The 18,843-nt window shown below is 41.2% G+C and overlaps 1 protein-coding gene across 3 annotated transcripts in view; it reads left to right on the top strand.

Moving 5' to 3' along the window:
- Positions 1–2,385: 2,385 nt before the first annotated feature.
- Fbn1 (fibrillin 1) overlaps positions 2,386–18,843 on the top strand; it is a 223,145-nt gene continuing 206,687 nt past the window's right edge. For 2 of the 3 annotated variants that reach the window (XM_076850757.1, XM_076850755.1), the window contains exons 1-2: positions 2,886–3,035; positions 3,657–4,004. In XM_076850757.1, coding sequence (XP_076706872.1) covers positions 3,838–4,004 — 167 coding nt within the window. In that variant the 5' untranslated portion in view covers positions 2,886–3,035; positions 3,657–3,837. Of the gene's footprint in view, positions 2,543–2,885; positions 3,036–3,656; positions 4,005–18,843 lie in introns of those variants that run through there. The other variant, XM_076850756.1, reaches the window with a different exon arrangement.

The following is an 18,843-nucleotide window of genomic DNA, read 5'->3' as shown; positions in this document are numbered from 1 at the left end:
TTGTCCTTAAAAATCAACAGTATAAGTAAGGACAATAAGTAGCTTGAGTGCAGGAAAAAAATATATAGTTCACTCTAACAATAGAATAAATATTCTAATTGTCAGTACCTAATATATTGTGTAATGCATAATAGGAATACTATGTGTCATTATTAATTTCTAAGTAAATTATTCTGTTAATAAGTGCATTAAATCTGAACAAGAGAGACTAGCATAAGCTATATCTTATAAACAAGGAGAAAGTTAAAAAGATTTTCTTAGCATAACAAATTGCTTGAAATGAAAAGGTGGGACAAGGGAATTCTAGCTCAAAGACTTATTTTGCAAACAGTGCTATGAACTGTGCTGAATTTAAAGAGAGGTGCATCTTGAAACTCCTATTGCAAAGATGAGTGTTTTCATTATCGGTTATTGAATTTTGTTGCAAGTAGTGTGATGATTGCCTGCCCAGAAAATGTGGCTATTTCTTACATATTTAAAACTGTATTTTTTTTCAGTAATCAATTAAGTTATCCTCCCCACTCCCCCCTCAGAGCTTCCACTATTACGGTTGAATTTCTCAAAGAATGGAGTATATGCCCTAGAGTTCCTTACCAATATGAAGAGAATTAAAGAGTCTTTCCTCTACTGGAGGAAGGGACCAATGAAAAAAGAGAAAGATGGAAAACCAAAGGTCAGATAAAAACATTTAATCTAAATTTCTCCCTTGGAGGTGAACCCCTGGAGGATGGTATAGGGTTGAGTTGGGAATAATAGAGATGTCTGGAAATGCTGGGAGGGGGAACTTAAGGAGCACCAGTTTGCTCTTTGCTTCCTGGGCCAAAGCCTTAGAAAAGCCCTGCGTTTGGCTGCTGCTGTGCTGTCCAACGTGTCACTGGATGGGAGAGTGTAAGAGAGGGGCATGTGGTGTCTGGCATGCTGCTGGAGTACAGGGAGAAAGGGTGGGGTTTCCACATTCTCCTTAAGGTATAAAACAGTCCAGAAAACTCTGGAGGTCAGGATAGGGCTGTCCTGGATCTCTAGCAGCCCTTTCTCTCTGGTCCTTCTGCTTAGACCCTCTTCCTATCCTAAATAACTTCCTTACCGCTCCATTTAGGGAGCTTTCATAAATATCCCTGTCAAGGCTCTACGAACCTCTGGTTTTGGGTTCTGGTATTGGATTTTTTTTTTTTTAAAAAAAATCTCCTCAGGTCATTCTACTGTGTAGCCAGAATTAAGAACCATACCCTCTCTACATGTTAAGGCTAGTCATGTTTTAGACTTGAGTTAAATGCTGTTTCCTCCATCAACCCTAGCCTAGGTCAAGTCACCCTGTTATATATCCTCCAAGCAAGCAAGTACAATTGGGTCATTATTTGTTTCAAGTTTGCCTTTCCCTGTAGGATACTTGTTGTGTGAGGAGAGAAAATTTCTGTCTTGCTTACCAGTAAGTCTGGGTCCTCCATGCACCATGTGGTAGAAAATTGGTGCTCAAAAAATACATCTTGAATGAATGACCTACTTTACTCAAGTGAGGTTGTGTGACCAAGGCTTTAATTTATGGATTCAAGAAGAAGAATTTTTGCAGGTAAGGATTAAGTTAGACAACATACTTAAAAGACTATGACTTTAATATATGTTCAACACTTTGAACGTGTTCATCATCACTATTATAAGTCTGTGTGGTCCAGCTTGCAATTAGAAAGAAGTTGAGTAACTTTCATAAGCCCCTGGGCACAAACTATTGCAAAAAAGGAAAATTCCCTTTAAAAGATGCATACTTTGGGTTCCTGTTTGTGGTGAGCTCTTATTCTTGTCTTGAGAGCTGGTAGTTGTAACTGGGGGCCTTCAGTTCCAGAGCTAGGGTCCAATTTGGATTCCCTAATTTTCCTAACTTCTATAGGTGCAGGCAGTACTGGATTTTCTAAGGAGGCCATAAATGCTATGAGCTCTGGAATCATTGTATTCATTGCACCTTGCATATGCTAGACAAGCAGCTGTGTGTGTGTGTGTGTGTGTGTGTGTGTGTGTACACGTAAAAGGAATTATCAACGCAAACAAATCTTAGTCTAAACTACGGGCTGGGTGAGGGGACTATTTCTTCATTGCCCCCATTCCAAATCCCCGCATTCACAGGCCCCTGATTACGTATCGGGCTCAGACTCTTGGAGCATTTTGGATTTAGCCTGGGTGGGTGGCTTGAACTGAGTCTCAGAAAAAACACTCCTCCAGTGGGCTCTGTACACCGCGCAGCAAATGGTCGCAGCAGAATCCCCTTCCCCGCCCGCACTCAGTCCCTGCAATGGCCCAGGCCTGTGATGTGCCCTGCCCGTCCGGCCTCTAGCCTCTGCTCAAAGCTGGATCCAAGAGGCGCAGAGGAGGCGGCGCCGGGACGCTCGGGCAGGCAGGATGGGTCTCCTCTCCGGCCAGGGCCTCCCGCGCCTCCGGGCTGCGGTCTTCAGCGTGCATTCTTGGTGCAGGTGGCACAGCTTTCCGCGCCGACTGGCTTCCTGATCACGGGAGAGGTTAATCTCGGGTCCAGACCTCTCAACCACAGAACTGGGTAAACCGCTACTCCACTTCTTCCCATTCTCTCTCCTCCCCACCCCAAAACGAAAAGTCCCAGGCCAGGCAGGACCCGTTCACCTCTGCCTCCTCCCACTGCACTAATCCAGCGAGTGAGGGAGGCCCCGCGCCGAGGCGGTGGCTGGCAAAGGGGAGTGGAAAGGGAGGATGGATGGGGCTGGGGGGTGGGGTGGTGATGAGGGGGATGTAGGAGGGGGTGTCATTTTCTTTCTTTCTTTCTTTCCTTTTTTTTTTAAAAAAGTATTTCTCTCGCGAGAAACCGCTGCTCTGACGATACTTGAAGAGGTGGGGAAAGGAGGGGGCCGCGGGAGCCGGGGCAGACTGTGGGTGCCACAGGCGGACAGGCGGCCACAGCTGGGACAGCTGCGGGCGGAGCGCAGCGCAGCGCAGCGCAGCAGCGGCTGCTGGGGCCAGGTCCGAGGAGCAGTCACCGCCGCCGCCGCTTCCGAGTCGGAGCCGAAGCTTCTCCAGTGGGTGCAGCCGAGGTCCCGACAGGGGTCGGGCGGCCACCAGGGCTGGGGATCCAGCCACGGAGGCTTTGCGTTTGCGCCTCGCCGAGGGCAGGGACAGGGACAGGGGTGAGGGGCTGTCCCGGAACATTCACAGCTGGCGCTGGCTCTCTCCTGCCTGACAGCTTCCTGGCCCCGGGCGCCTGGTGCCGGGCTCGGCGTCAGTGGCTCTGGGGGCGGTGGTAGCCTCCGCAGCCGGCAGGACGGGTTTCCAGTCCCGCGACTTGGCGGAGAGGATGGGCTAAGGAGCTGGGGCGTTCAGAGAGCGCAACGCGCGCAACTCGTGCTTTTAAAAACTAAACGCAGCAAGCTCGCCCGGGGGCTTACGACCGTTTCGGGCGTGGGCACTTTGCGCCGCGCTCGTCAGCCGGAGCAGAGGAGGCCGAGGGGTCCGCTGGAGCCGCTGCCTCCGGGGGCCTGGGCTTTTCAGCCAGATGTGGACCAAACGGTCTTCACTTACCCAAATTAACTGCGCCACGCGCAGGCGGAGCGCGGGTTGGGCTCCGGAATGGGGACCGCCGGGCTTTAGCATCCCGATGCCCTGAATCTCTTCCCCGCTTCGGGGATTTGTTTCTGTTGCAGCTGGCAGGGGCCTCCTGAAGTGGGAGCAGCGCCTGAGGAAGGCGGGAGGAGCTCGGCCCGGGGCACGGGCGGCGGGACAGCGGGACCCCGGCGGCGCGGTGCGCTTAAGGGCGCAGAGGCTACTCCAGACACAGCCTCGGGTGCGGCAGGAGGAGGCGGGAGCCGGCGGCCGCTCGGCATCATGCGGCGAGAGGGGCTGCTGGAGATCGCCCTGGGATTTACCGTGCTCTTAGCGTCCTACACGAGCCATGGGGCGGATGCCAATTTGGAGGCTGGAAACGTGAAGGAAACCAGAGCCACCCGGGCCAAGAGGCGAGGCGGCGGAGGAGGACTCGACGCGCTTAAGGGGTAATGTGACGGGTCAGCTTCTTTGGTGTGGGTCTCCCTTCCCCCTCTCCCGAGTTGAGTTTAAGATCTAGAGCAACTGACCGGGTCAATTCTCCACAGTGCCACAGTGGAAGGATCCTTAGCAAGATCTCCCGGGGACACCTTGGAGGTCCTAAGGTTACACATTCTTCACCGCCTTAGGAGCTAAGCCACCTTGCTCTGGCTCCTGAAAGATTCTGGCCCCAGCAGAGGGGTCTTGGTTAAAAGGAATCTTGGGCCATTGTTGAGGCAGATTTTGGGAGGCGAGAAGGGTTCCTTGAGGAAAAAGGGGAGGAGCTGTGACTGAGAGAAAAGAAGAAGCCCGTTCCTTTCCCTTCAACGGTAATTCCGGTTGTGTTTAGGGCAAAGTAGTTTGCTTGTGGGCGTCTTTGCAGATACTCTTTTTCTAAGGGAGCAAAGATAGGAAAACATTCCAATGACAGAGAAGATGCATGGTTAATAGCTGGCCCTCCGGAAATTATGCTTATTAAGATTGGGGACTGAGTTTCCTGGGGGTATACATGCCCTCAAATGTCAACACTGGAAGCAAAGCTGGACAAGTGTTTCTGAGCACTTGTGGTTGGGTTGTGCGGAGCTTTCCATGTCACTGCTGCAGTTATGTGCTGTGGCTGGTGTGTGTTTCAGACTAGTGGAGTATGTGTTACCTGCATGCAGCATTATTTTACTGGCTTTAAATGCTCCTCTTACAGAAAATAGTTCAGCAGGAAAGTTTAAATTAGGTAGGTTGAACTAAGTGTTGGTTGTCAATTCCCTGAATTGAAGGAGGGTGTGAATGAATACACTTTAAGATTTTTCAGATCAAAAGAGAAGTCACTTTCTGAGATCAAGTTCAAGCCTGCATAGAAATAGTAGGATGGATATAAATGATCCCTTTTATCTACTTGGAAGATCCTTTTAAATGAACTCAGGCAGTAAACATACAGTTTTTAAAAATATATTTTTATAATTTATAATTCTCACTGATGCTTTTTCCTGAATGTTGTGTAGCTTTATTATATGGCCTTGGATGACCAAGTGAAGGTGCCCACTGGATACTGTTTTTTTTTTTTTTTTGCTATGGGCTGTTTCAATTATGTGTATGTAGTGAAGTTTGTGTTTTCATGGTCCAGGTATGAGAAGAAGATGTGTAATGAATGGAACAGACCAGTTTCTGAGTCCTAGTCTGGACTAAGGACAAGATGCTTGTGAGAGCTGAGTATGTAAACAGCAGTGAAATGTGTGTGATTTTCTAATCCCAGAAAGTAGTCACGATTAATTCAGTTTCTGTCTTGGCCTTTGTGGGAAATAAACCCAGGATTTCACCAATACTGGAAATGAAATTTGCTGATCCTGATCAGGCGACAGACATTTTTTCCCTGTGTGCCAGCCACCTGATAAGTTCAATAGATGGACGGAAACTTTGCTTTTCATGTGTTCTCTAAAGAGCTTCATTTAATCTATCATTTTCCCCTCAAAAGTATATTTCTGCTATACAATATTATCATAATAACTATTCTTGATGACATTGCTTCTATGCATATAGACAGAGGAAGTTGGAGTTCAGTTCTGTGGATAAAAATCTGTGGGGAGACATTAGGTCTGGCCAGACATTTGTCTCATCTCCATGTGCTGTCACCAACCCTAGTGTTTCCTTTGGAGGCACAGACCCCATGCAAAAACAGAAACTAAGCTTTTCTTTGTTGCTTAACAGGACACCACACTTTACTCACACCAGCACTTATTTCTGTTGATTTTTCTAGTTAATTTTTTAAATCACCAAAGAGATCACTCTTTGTACTTCTCACAGATTTGATCACTAATGTATCATTGCACTAATGGATCACTAATATATCAATACTATTGCAAAGTATTTATAAGGTCTTCTTAAAACATTATGATCAGATTAGTAATTCTGAGTGCTTTTGTTTGCCATGTTATTTATAAAGTTGCCTATCTATATTTGTGGGTTCAAAATAATAATTTTGAAGAATATATAATTAAAAGTACTTCTCTCCTGACATTCAGAGGCCATTTTCTTATGAATTTTCCAGAAATAAGTATGTATACGTACACATAAATATATGTATATTATATATAGACATATGCATGCATCATTTTTAGTACATGGAATATACTATACATAATGTTCTGAACTTTGTTTACTTTTTATGTATTTCTAGTGTAGTCATCTATTAAGTCATATGAATCTAACCTGTGTGTTTTCTTGGTGTATAGAATTCCATGATGTGGCTGGAACAGTTCACTAATGATGGCTGTTTAGATTATATTAAATATTTTGCTGTTACTAACATTTTTATATATATGCTTATGTGTACATGCACAAGTTTATATGTTGTATAAAGTCATAAAAGTAGAATTGCTGGATCAAAGTTTTTCCCATAGATTTTAAACAAACACCCATTCTGATGTTAAATTTGAACTGCATTTGAAATTTATTCTCTCTACTTATTGCCATTAGAGTCTCACATGAATGAGTCTTTTAACCATGTCCTGCTGTGTAAATCATCAGGAAAAGCAGCTATGTATTACATTTTTCCAGTTACTGCTTGAAATTTCTATTTTTTCTCATTAAAATATTATCCGTTTCAAAACTAAGCCTTTGACTGCAGTAAAACCTGCTTGCCATTTTGATGGAGATGCATAGTTTATGAAGTGAAAGTGATTTGTAACCCCTGAAGCTGCCTGATGTGAAGTTGGTGGCAGCAACTTTCAGCACCTCACTAATATTTCCCCTGGCTAAAAGGTGCTTTAAACTCATTGGTATCTGATGTGCACTGGTCTAATCTCCCCCTGAAATACTGCCTTCCAATTTTTCTCTGATGTGTCAAGTGTCTCTAAAATTTGCCTTGCTATTTTAAAAATATGTATTCCTTTCCTTTCAGCCCCTTCTCTTCATAAACCAGGAACCTGCCTTGTTTTTCCTCCTTGGATATGTCTTCCATCCTCGCTCATGTTCCTTTCCTCCCATCCTGTTGCAGGTGTTTTTTTTTTCCCCTCTCCAGTGGGCAGCAGAATTTGTTCCACAGTGGAAATTTAAGCATCCTCAAGTTTCTTCCCAGCTTTTTCTGTTTTCTTAGACTAAATCGCCAATTTCTGCTTTTACAGGAAATCCTTTTTTTTTTTTTTTAAATATGAGTGTGGTCCCCATTCACTCTGCAAAAAAATTGTGCTTTTCTATATTTTCAAGTAAGAATTTTGCAAGTTTTAAAAATATTTCCAAATAGTGAATGTATAGTAGTTTTCCCTTGGGCATGGCTTAACACGTGTGAAATGACTTTAGGAGAAATAATAAAATCCTAACTTTGTCTGTATTCAGTTCACAAGAATTTTTCTCAGCTAAGTTCTAAACTTCTGTGATTAGGCAAAAAGTGTGGGAGACAGTACAGTATTTAAAAAAAAAAAACACATGTATAAAAAAAATTAACTCTACTTGAATAGCAATAGTTATATGCCCTTTATTTATGATTGCCTTATTGCTTTAGCTCCCAAATATGGAAATACTGCAGTTTCATGTCAAAGGGAAAAATTCCTTACAGTAAGACATTCTTTTCCTAAATCTCCAGTAATATGGATTGAGTCTTCTGTCCTTTCTTCTCAGCTCATAAGTATATGAGACCTGATTGTAGTTTGTCCCCTTATGCATATTCCTTTTGGTCTTTGTTTATTTGTTTACTTTTTCCAGAGGTCTTGTTACCAGAAAAATACACATGGAACAGTTCATACACAGGGTAGATTTTGTGACGGCAAACTCCAAGGGATTAATTACACAGAAGTCTGCTATTAAAATAAAGAAGTTTAACAGAGAACACAGAAAAAGTTCTGTAAACTTTATACAGTCCATTTTAACTTTACAAAGAAGACTTTAATACTTCAACTGAAGTCAGATGGGCTGATAATTAAATATGGGAGAAAGACTCATGCTGTGGTATGGTTTGGTTTTGTATTTACCAAAAAAATTAAGCTAAAATATTGAGACACAATTTTAAAAAATATTCCTGAATAGAAGGTTTCAGTAATTCCACATTTTAAGCAAAAAGCTAGAGATAAAATATTTATTTATGTGACTCTTTTGTAGCATTTAAGACATTTGAGATTCTTCACAGAATTGCATAAATTGTTGGTAACACAAATTAATTAAAACATATCAACCTATAATGAAACAAGGTGAGGGCTGAAGGAAACAGAAGTATAGACATCTCTTCAAGCTTAGTTGGAATTTTAAAGACTGTTGAAACATTCCTTTGTTGTCTTCTGTAGCAGAAGAACTTAAAAATTATAGTATTATACCCATGACTCAAATATAATACTAAATAAATTATTAGGGTATTCATATAATAAGCCAAATAGCTTATCTGGACAATCTGGTCATTTTTCCTTTAATTTTTAATGTGACTGTTTTCTTTAAAGAGAAATAAACTAGTTTAACAAGTTCTTTGTTTCTAAAAAATAATCTAGCAAATGGGCCTACTTTAGTGACCTAAATTTTTTGCCATGAAATTCTTTGTGAAAACTGAAATCTACAATATAGCAGGACTAATTTACACAGTAAGTGTAGGAGAGTTTAGTGTTTCACTGTGATTAAACTTGATTTTCCCATTAGTTTATAAAATCATCAAAGGCAAGAGTCTGCTTGTAAGCATTTTACCACTAACTCGTCATTAAGTGGGGTTTCAGAGTTCATTAATTCAGGAGGGCTTGATTGAATGCCAGTCTAAATGTAGCTTGTGGAATGCCAGAATCATACCCCTCAGCCTGAAGGGGCTGAGCAGTGAAAGTAGGAGAATGGAGAATAGGAACCAGGAGTCAACAGGCAGGTTGCAGAGGGCATGTAGTCTAGCAGTCAATAAAACAGATGAACTTACAATGGGATTCTGTCCTGATAAACGGTGCCACGCATTTCGGGAAAGCGTATTGCACCAGCATGTTCACTGGCCCAGGAAAAGAATAAAATGCAAAATTTGAAGCATGGTTTCTAATGAATAGTTACTGTTTTCACATCATCATAAAGTAAAAAATTGTAAATCCAGAACAGTCAGGAGCCTCTGTAATAATAATTGTAACTAGAGTAGGCAATATTTAGATGACAACTAAATATAAGATGACAACTCTATATAAGATGGGTCATTTTATTAATTTACTTTTACAATGAGAGCTGAGGTATGCAGAGGTTATGTTCTAAAGACAAAGTCCTGGGGCTGGGGATGTGGCTCTAGCGGTGGCGTGCTCGCCTGGTGTGCATGCGGCCCGGGTTCCATTCTCAGCACCACATACAAACAGGGATGTTGTGTCTGCCGAACACTGAGGAGTAAATATTAAAAATTCTCTTTTTCTCTCTCTCTCCCTCTCTCACTCTCTCTTTAAAAAAAAAAAAAAAAGAAAAAAGACAAAGTCCTAATACTAAAATTGTCTTTTCCATTAACTTTATGGTTTTGGTTTCTCATTCCATTGGATGATAATGTAGGACTAATCCATTGGTAAAATTCCTAATATGAAATTAAAATTTTAAAAAATTCCTAATATGCTTTGTGTTAGTTTACAAATCCTAAGTATAGTTAATCGTATAGTGTTTAAATTAGAAATGTTCTCTCTCATTTCTACCATGATACTGATAAAACACAGAAAGAAACATAGAATGTCACAGCCAGCTGGCACCTTGGATGGCACGTGTGTGTGTGTGTGTGTGTGTGTGTGTGTGTGTGTGTGTGTTGGTACTGGTGATTGAATTCAGGGGTGCTCTACCACTGAGCTAGGTGGTAGAAAATCTAGAAGGTTAAATTTTAAATTTTGAGACAGAATCTTGGTAAGTTACCTAGTCTGACCTTGAATTTGCATTCCTCCTGCCCTAGCCTCCAAGTTGTTGAGATTATAGACTTTTGAGAACCTGCTTGGCATATATAGTATATTTTAATGTCATATTTTGATTTTTTATGATGGTGGTAGAGTCACGGCATTCTCCTTCTACATTGTTCTGGGTTCTGAGCCAAAGGTGTTGCTTATTATATCATCAGGAATCTCTTATTCTCATGTCCTATGTGAGAAATTTCTCTCAGAGTTGCACATGGTGTTTCTCTTTCCAGGGGAAACAATGTGTCTTAAATCCTTACTGGTAAGATAAGTTATTTAATGCTTTCTGTTTAACTTTTTTGCTTTGGTTGCCTGTGAAGTCAGATCCATCTATTTTTACATTAAATTGAAGCAATCAGGGTAAAAAAAAATAACAAAGTCTGATTTGTCTCTTAATGATTGCACTTTACAAATACTAATTTCTTTAATACAAAGTTCCTCATGTGGGACATTAAACTTTTTTGCACATTTAACAGGTGAGGAAACAGTGACACAGAGTTTGGGTAATTCTTTCAGGGGTGTAAACTTACTTGGAGTAAAATTGGGAAATCTGGCTTCATAGTTAGATCTCTTAACCAATATATGTTACTGCTTCTCAATTACAATAATTCTTGTAGCTGGTGAATTTCTTTCATTCATACCCTTCATGCCTCCTTTCCCCAGAATCTTCTTCTACTAATGCTGTGGGGAAGGCCCTACAATTGTTGAAGACAGATGCTATTACAAGCCAAGGGAAAGATTACAATGGGAATGGGATTAATCAGAAAGCTCCAAGTACTAAAAGTCTTGAGGTTGGCAAACTGTGGACCGAGCCGATTGATTTGGAAGATTGAATTTTATTGAGACAAAATCATGCCCATTTGTTTACGGATTTTCTGCTTGTGCAGTGTGGCAGCAGAGTAACTGTGACAGAGAGCATGGCCGGCAAAACTGAAATATTTGCTCTTTGCCCTCTAAAGAAATAGTTGACCAGCCTCTGATCTATGTGATAAAAACCGACAGTCAGCTAGGACTGAGACTTTCTTGAAGGTCGTGATTCTGTTGTCTTATTTATCTCTAGGGATACCTAGCAACTGGACATGTGGTAGATGGTCAGTAAATATTTTTGATGATCAGATAGTGAGCAGTTTTGGTTGATTGGTTTGGCAAGTTTGATTATATAAATGAAAGCTTAGAGGAGAGTAGGAGAGAAATAAGGGAAACATTTGAGTGAAAAAGGCAGGAAGTGGAAAGGATATGAAGTGTTTGAGATCTTGGGACATTGAGATCAGGGTTTGCACTGCATGGCTCCAAGCAGGGTTTCCCCCAGTATAGTCTGCTGACTAGTGCCCCTGGAGTTGTGCAGTTTGACCTTGTGAGCCTGTGCTTAGCTTCAGAATGATGTTTGGGAGAAGAGAGGTACTAATAAAAATATAATGTTCCTGCTTATGAAAGGTAAGGATGGGGAGCTACTAGAGGCTGCTAAGATGGGAACATGATCAGATCTTCCCACTGGCTGTGGTGTAAACACTGTGATTAGAGAGCAGGGAGACAGAGATGGGAGGCTTGGGAGGAGGGTGGGGCAGTCAGAATGAAAGTGCATGATGGTCTTGGCTAAGGCAAGGGAGGGGCTGAAGAGAAAAGAGGCTAGTGGCTGGAGAGAGTAAGGGCGAAGGCACCTGGAGAGCTCTCGCCTGGTCCACATTCAATGTGTCACATGCAATGACATCGTAGCACCATTCATGAGAAACCAAAGGCGAACAAGATCGCTGCTTAGCTTCCCACTACAATGCAACCAGCTATTCTCACTTGTGAGTGTTTTGATTTTCTTATTGCTATGTAATAAATTACCCCAAACTTAGTGACTTAGAACAACTGACGTAGTATTTCTTATGATTCTGTAGGTCAGGAATTCAGACAGGACACAGTGGGGAATCTTGTCTGTGCTTTCCACAATGTTGGGCTGGACTGAGCTGTAGCATGACTTCATGTATGCATGGTGTTTGCCACTCTGTTTGCTTTAGCATGATTTATCTAAGTGTATAGATGGATGAGGGAACTAAAGAAGCAAGGAGCCACTAAAGAAGCAAGGAGCCACTAAAGAAGCAAGGGTCTTCTAGTTTTGTTTTGTTTTGTTCTCCAATACTGGGGATTAAATCCAGGGCCTCACACATGCTAGGCAAGCACTGTTTCACTAAGCTATATTCCCAGCCGCCAACCTTCTAGATTTTGAAGCTCTCTCTCATGCAGTCTCTGGCTTGGACCTGCCCCAGGGAATGGAGCCATTGAGTGTGTTTTTCCAAATGGGGAAAGTAAGTATCAGAAGCAAAGTAAACCTTGCTCAAGGTTTGTGTCTGTTTGGGCTGGTTCTGGAACAACAGTCTCCTGACCCCTGGCCTTGAACCCTACATGTTGAGTGCATGCTGACTCAGATGGCTGGATGGACTTGAATGGATTTGTTCCTGTCCTTGATTTTCCTGCATATAGTCTCAGATTGTCTCCTTTTACTCTTGGCCTCTATACATTATCTTTCCAGCAGCAAAGCTAGACTTTTTACATGGCAACTCAGAATCTCCCAAGAGTAAGAAAGTGGAAGCTACCCAACTATCTTCAAATAGTCTTGAATTGCATGACTTGGAATTGCATGACAGTCACAGCTTTGCCTAGATTCAAGGGCACGGACTAATGCCCTGCCTTTTGATGTGAGACATCTTAAAGGAAAGGAAGAAATAAATGGGGCCATCTTTAGAGACTAACTAGCCCAGTGAAGCAATGGATCTTTGAGAAGGCTAATCAGATATTTAAATTTTTAATTATAACTTGGTCTAGTCAGATTAGCTGAGCTCTTTTGAGGATGCTTCATTTATTTTGCTGCTGTGACCTCAGAATGAAAAATGCTCTATAATAATGTGACAGCATCTCCTGTTAGATAAGCGATAAGGGCATTGCTCTTAGTTTATCCACATTTCCGCATTTAAAGAACTCAAACACCAGGAACAAGATTATAGTTCCTAATAAACTGATACATTTTATTTGAATATAAAAATTATAAAACTCCTTACCTTTTTTACTTTTAGCTTTTAAGAAACTCTGATAAATTTAATGCATACTCTAACTTATTTAACTTGGGTATTTGATATGTTTTGCCTTTCTCCTACATGGAATTTTACTTTAAATGTCTATTAGTAGCCTCACTTTTATATGTCTGTTGGTGTCAGCCATCTCAATTTTTTTTTTTTTCAGTTAGGAGTTAATAATAACAACCCAAAATAGATATGCAGTTGCCAATAGAATTGATATTGTAAAACAGTTCCACTCTTCTAGTAGGGGGCCTTCTAGGTTTGTTTTTTTTTTTTTTCAGGACTGGGGATTAAACCCAGGGCCTCACACATGCTAGGCAAGCACTTTTTTTCACTGAGTGCTTTGTCACAAATTAAGCACATCATTAGTAGACTGAAACTAGATTAGAACTATGGTCAGATTTAGGTTGTGATTGTTCTATACCGTATTTAATCTTAGTTTTAAGTTTCTTGTGACTCTCTAACTTCTCAACTCAAGTGGCTTTTTATGGCTAAAGTAATCTCTGAGAATATTTATTCAGCCCCCTCAGAGCGGAAGGGAGAAAGGAAAATTCCCTATCTCCACCTTTCCCAGCCAAAGATGTATTCCAGACAGCAAGCAGGCTCTGAGCAGGAGAACTGCTCCATTAGACAAGTGATTCGGGTCAGTGTTTTGAAGGGTTGTGAATTCCTAGACCATCAGTCATACTTACATTCAAATATAAGTATCCAAACACATCTAAGTCCAAATATAGTACACCATTTTATGATATTGGTGTCAGGAGACAGAATTTATGTGGGCCCTATGGATACACTGTCTGCTAAATTTCATGGTTTTGAACTGAAGTATGGCAATGGCAATATCTATTAATAAAGTGAATGTATTCCAGAGACAGGGTTTTATCTAGTCTTTTGTTTGTTCTCTTTCTCTTCCTTCCTCTTTCTCATTGTCATCTTTATCTTTTTCTTTTCTTTATTCTCTTGTCTCATCTTTTTCTTCTGTTTTTTTTTGGGGGGGGGTGGGTGGGAGGAGAGGTTACTGGAGATTGAACTCAGGAGCATTTGACCACTGAGCCACATCCCCATCCCTATTTTATATTTTATTTAGAGACATAAGTATGTCAAGCCTGAATTGCTTGGCACCTCCCTTATGCTGAGGCTGGCTTTGAACTCGTGATCCTGCCACAGCCTCCAGGATTATAGGTGTGTGCCACTGTGCCTGGCTTTTTTCTTCTATTTTTAAAGTGCCTTCAAAACCTGAGCTACAAATAAAACAGGGAGAGTAAGAATATCAAATAAGAGTTGAAACATTAAGAAAATAAATAAATTTGGAGTAAAATGTAAAAATTTTACCTGGGAAGCTTGGGGTCTTCAAAAAGAAAAATTGGTGTAAGGTTTTTGTTAGGGGAAGGAAGGAGGAAGCTGAAGAGAAAGGAGGAGGAGGTGCTGGAGTGAAGAGCCCTGTCACCCGTGGACCTGAGCTGGGCAGAGCAGGTGCTGAAGTTTCCACAAGTGTGGATGACAGCTTCCTCTCTCCTTGAAGCCCTGGTACCAGGTGACCTCAGCCCTTCACCAGCCTCTTTAGAGGACAGAGAGCTTTGAGGGGAGAGTCAGAGCATGTCAGAAAGACAGATACTTGAATATGAAAAAAAATATTCCATCAAACCATTTAGAGGAATGCAGTGGAAGAGCAGGTTAATCCACATTTACTGTGTATATGATACTATGTAGAGTTCGGTGTATCCTCTTGCCCCAGGGATAATGGTTATTGTCCATAATTCCCCCTATCCCTTCAGTGCTAATTTATCAGAGTGTGTAATCAGACCCTAATAGGTTTGTACCTTCTGGCTGGCTAGAAGCTATTTGGCAGTTCAGTCATAAAAACCCAGAGCTAGGGGCTGAGGTATATGCTATAATTACCTCACACTGTTTCCTATTTGAATATCTTTCAAAGGCTTTTTTTCTTATTTTGTAATTGAAGCCATGACTCGGGTCTTCTTCCATAGTCAGATCTTTCATCTTCACAAAAATATTACAAATGAGAGTTAAATCTGTCCCACTGGACAGATTTTAGAAATTCATAGATGCTGAAGCCAGAGCCAGAGAAGGTCCATTATAAAGTGCTTCATAGATAGGGAAGCCAAGTCACATGGTGCAAGAGCTGATTTAAGTGGAAGTGTTGTGTTAGGTAGAAGATGGTGCCTCTCTGTGTTCATATCTGGACAGCTGGCTGCTCTCTGCAAGTCCTCCACTGAGCTTGATATAAGCAAACCATCTACATAAATGTAGGCAGGGGTGCTTTTCTTTTTCTCATTTTTTGGCTTTAGAGGATGTGATCAGTGATTCAGTGGCCAACCCTTGGTGGCGGGATTGTCACTGTGCAGTAGGCTTTTGGATCCATAATGGTACCCTGCTATTGGTGGAAGCTTCCAGATTAGGTAGGGTTGTATGGGATGGGGCTTTTCGGGGAAGTAATTGCTAGTGAGGTAGCAATGGGGGGATCAGAGAGAGAAGTAGGAGTCTTTTCTGAGAGCCCTTACCACAAATGATCTTACACTTCTAATTGACAGTTAAGGTATGAAACGTTCTGAGGTGCACCAAGGCAATTCTGAATCTGTGTTTGAACTCAGTCTCTTATAACTTGCTGACTAAGGTATCCATGCTACTAACTTATATATTTAGATTCCAGGCAATAAGTATGTCAAGATGAAAGAATTTCTTGAATTCTTGCCTTTTCTCCTATATCATCTCCCCAAATAAATTTGTAGAACATCTGCATAACCCAAATGACAACTACTTATTGAGCATTAGATGTGTTTTAATTGATCTGACTGTTTAATACTCAGAATGAACATCTTGTGTGAAGCCTACTGATACTATTCTCTTATTTCCAGTGATTCTAGGCAAAACCACCATTTGTAATAGCTTTCCCTTTACTGAGAGGGTTAATGTCGGAGGTGACGAGGATAAGTGCTTTGCAATGAAGAACTTGATATGAACCTTCAAGTCGACAAATAGTTTTTAATCTTTCATGGACTGCTGCTGCTTCACACCCCAGAGTTTAGGCCACTGACCTCAAGTTTGCAAATTTTATATCCCATTACCACCCTGTGAGCTCTGTACTCCCCAGGGCCACATAGTTGATGTTTTAGCTGGAATCTGAGAAAGTGTCTGAACATTTCCTGAAGAGCTGGCTAGAAGCTATTTGGCAGTTCAGTCATAAAAACCCAGAGCTAGTGGCTGGGGTATATGCTATAATTACCTCACACTGTTTCCTATTTGAGCCTGGTTGTGGGTCATGGGGTAGAGTGGTATTGCTTGTGGGACTATATTTTAAAGGATTGAGGAGTTGTTTTCAATGAACATTGGCCATGTTTTCAGGGAGGCTTGAAGTGTGTGTGGGGGGTGTGCATGCCTGGGGTCAAATCCTGGCTCCACCACCTACTAGGAAGAAACCTCAGACAAGTGGCTTGACCTCTCAAAGTCTCATTTATTCACTTGTAAACAGGATTATGACACACACTCTTCTATATTGCCCCAAGAATTCATGAGAGTACATTTCAGATTCCTAGTACAGTGCCTGACATGTTTGATTGTGATGGTTAAGATGTGCTATTACAGGTCAGGAGAATGGGGAGTGGAGTCATACAAAAAGTGATCTTTTCTTTTATGGCCAGAGCCAAATACTGGATAATCACTAGTATTTGAATATCACATACTTCACTTTCTCTTCTTGGAACTGGTTATTTTCAGAAACATAGGAAGCAAACTTGGTATTTAAAACATTTTTTTCAATGCAATTTTAATAGAAACATTCTTTTTCTATGCAGATCTGGTTATATTTAAAGGTAGTATGTACGTAAGTTTTTACTTTTAGATTCCACCCGCTTCCCACAGTTGTGTTACCTTTATTGGAAAATGAACTAATATATCCCCCTGAACTTTTCCAAAGAAATTTTACTCTTTTAATTGGCATATCTAGCAAATAGGCCTTGTCTCCTTCCTAATGAGTACTTTTTTCTTTTTCCCCTCCTTCAAGAGCTTTTGTGAAAGAATTTAGATTTTAGGAAATGGAAGAACTGATGAGAACCACTCCTTTTGGCACCAGTGCAAAGAAATACTCTGGGAGTTAGGACTGTTTTGTGGCAAAATGGTTGGTCATTATTGAAAAGTACTTTGACTGCCTTTATTAGTGTAAGGACTTGGTTATGATCAGGTAGACAAGATGATTACTGGCAATTCCAAGCTTCAGGACCATCCAGCTCCAGATTTAAGGTAGAAAGATGAACTCTCTTCTGGCTACACATCACATCTCCTGGAGAACTCGGGTACTTCCCTGATCACATGCACATCATGGTGGCCAAAAGACTGAGCCATGTGTCAGTCCTGCCTGAACCATGTGGAATGGCTACTAAGCTTTTAGAATCAAGAGGAGTTTGGTTAGAAAGGAAGGGGAAGGGGTATTAGGTGGGTAAACCTTTTCCATAGAGCCCGTACTCTCTCCACTCACTTGGTTATCCCTGTCTCTCAGGGTAATTTGTGAGCAGGACCCACTTGTGTGATTGGGACCAGGCTGACTCAGTTTGGCCACCCCTGAGAAGAAGCAGAGCCTTACTTTCCAGCTGAGTATCCCCTTTCTTTGGCTTCAAGCCATGTAGCAACACAATGCTCATTTGGTACAAAGGGATTCTTGTTCCTTGTTTTTTCTTCCATGCCCTATTTCTCTTCAGAAATTAAAAATCTTTTTATATCTTCATTTTTCTTTTAATGATTTCCATTTTGATTTTAATGGGGGTGGACTTTCAGAGAGATCTTAAATATTGAACATCCGGGAAACTGGAACAAATCATGCATTATCTTAATTTAGGCAAAGCTTGGAAGAGTCCCTGTACTCTGCACCCTACATGCCAACCTCTGGTTAACTGATTGGCAACAAATTCTAAGAAGTTGTGTTTGCTTCATATTCATTCACAGCCTATAAAAATAAGACCATTTTAAATAAGGAGTGGCTTAACAGATAATGGTTATATTTCTATTTGCCATTAGACATGTTTAACTTCCCAAATGTGGCTCTTCTGCTTGGGGTAAATCATACCACCACAAATACAAAGTTTATAAAAAATGTAAAAATATAAAAACAAATAAATATCAGGTACTTTCTGTGCTCCAGTCACTTCCCAGGAGAAAAATAAACCTCAAATAAAATAAATGTTTCTTTTTAAAGTTTTGAAAACCTTTCAGGAATTTTACAAGAATATGCAGACCCTTTTTTCCTTTTGTAAGCAATTCCAACTTAATGTAGACATTGTCGAACATGTGACAGCAAGACAACAGGGTCTGTTTGACCTCAGACTGACTCATCTGCTCAGTTGCTTTTGGACTTTTTCTTGAAAGTAGGTTAACACACATTCTCACACATGGAAGGCTCAGAAAACATACCAGGATTCCTTGCTGAATAATTTCCTCCCCTCATTTCATAGTTCCCATGACTCTAAGTATAAGAATCCTGGCATTTGTGTACAGAAAAGCCAAAATTCAGCATTTACAGACTTAATACGAATCGATACCTTTCCCCTCAGATTTTTCCCTTAGATGCATCTTTTGTTACCTGATGGGTTTGTTTGTCAAAAAGATGAAGTATACTTATGGAAATGAATCATGTCAGAAAGTAGTGTAATGCCCAAGGGGATCTATCCCCTGGGCTGACGTAAGCTCAATTATTTGCATGAGTGTAGTTAAGCCATTTGTTCTTGGATTCCTCATCTAGTGAACATTAACCTTATTTCATAGCTGTTGGATATTTGAAATTCACATAAACACTGGCCAGCCCTGGCCACTTATTCAAGATGGCAAACATGCTGGGATTGGATTGTTATTATCTCCATGTCTGGGTCCTTGTCCCTCTGAGGAACATGGAG

The sequence above is a fragment of the Callospermophilus lateralis genome, chromosome 3 (assembly GCF_048772815.1).
Source record: "Callospermophilus lateralis isolate mCalLat2 chromosome 3, mCalLat2.hap1, whole genome shotgun sequence".
NCBI lineage: Eukaryota > Metazoa > Chordata > Mammalia > Rodentia > Sciuridae > Callospermophilus > Callospermophilus lateralis.
This window is presented reverse-complemented; position numbering and strand designations above follow the sequence as displayed.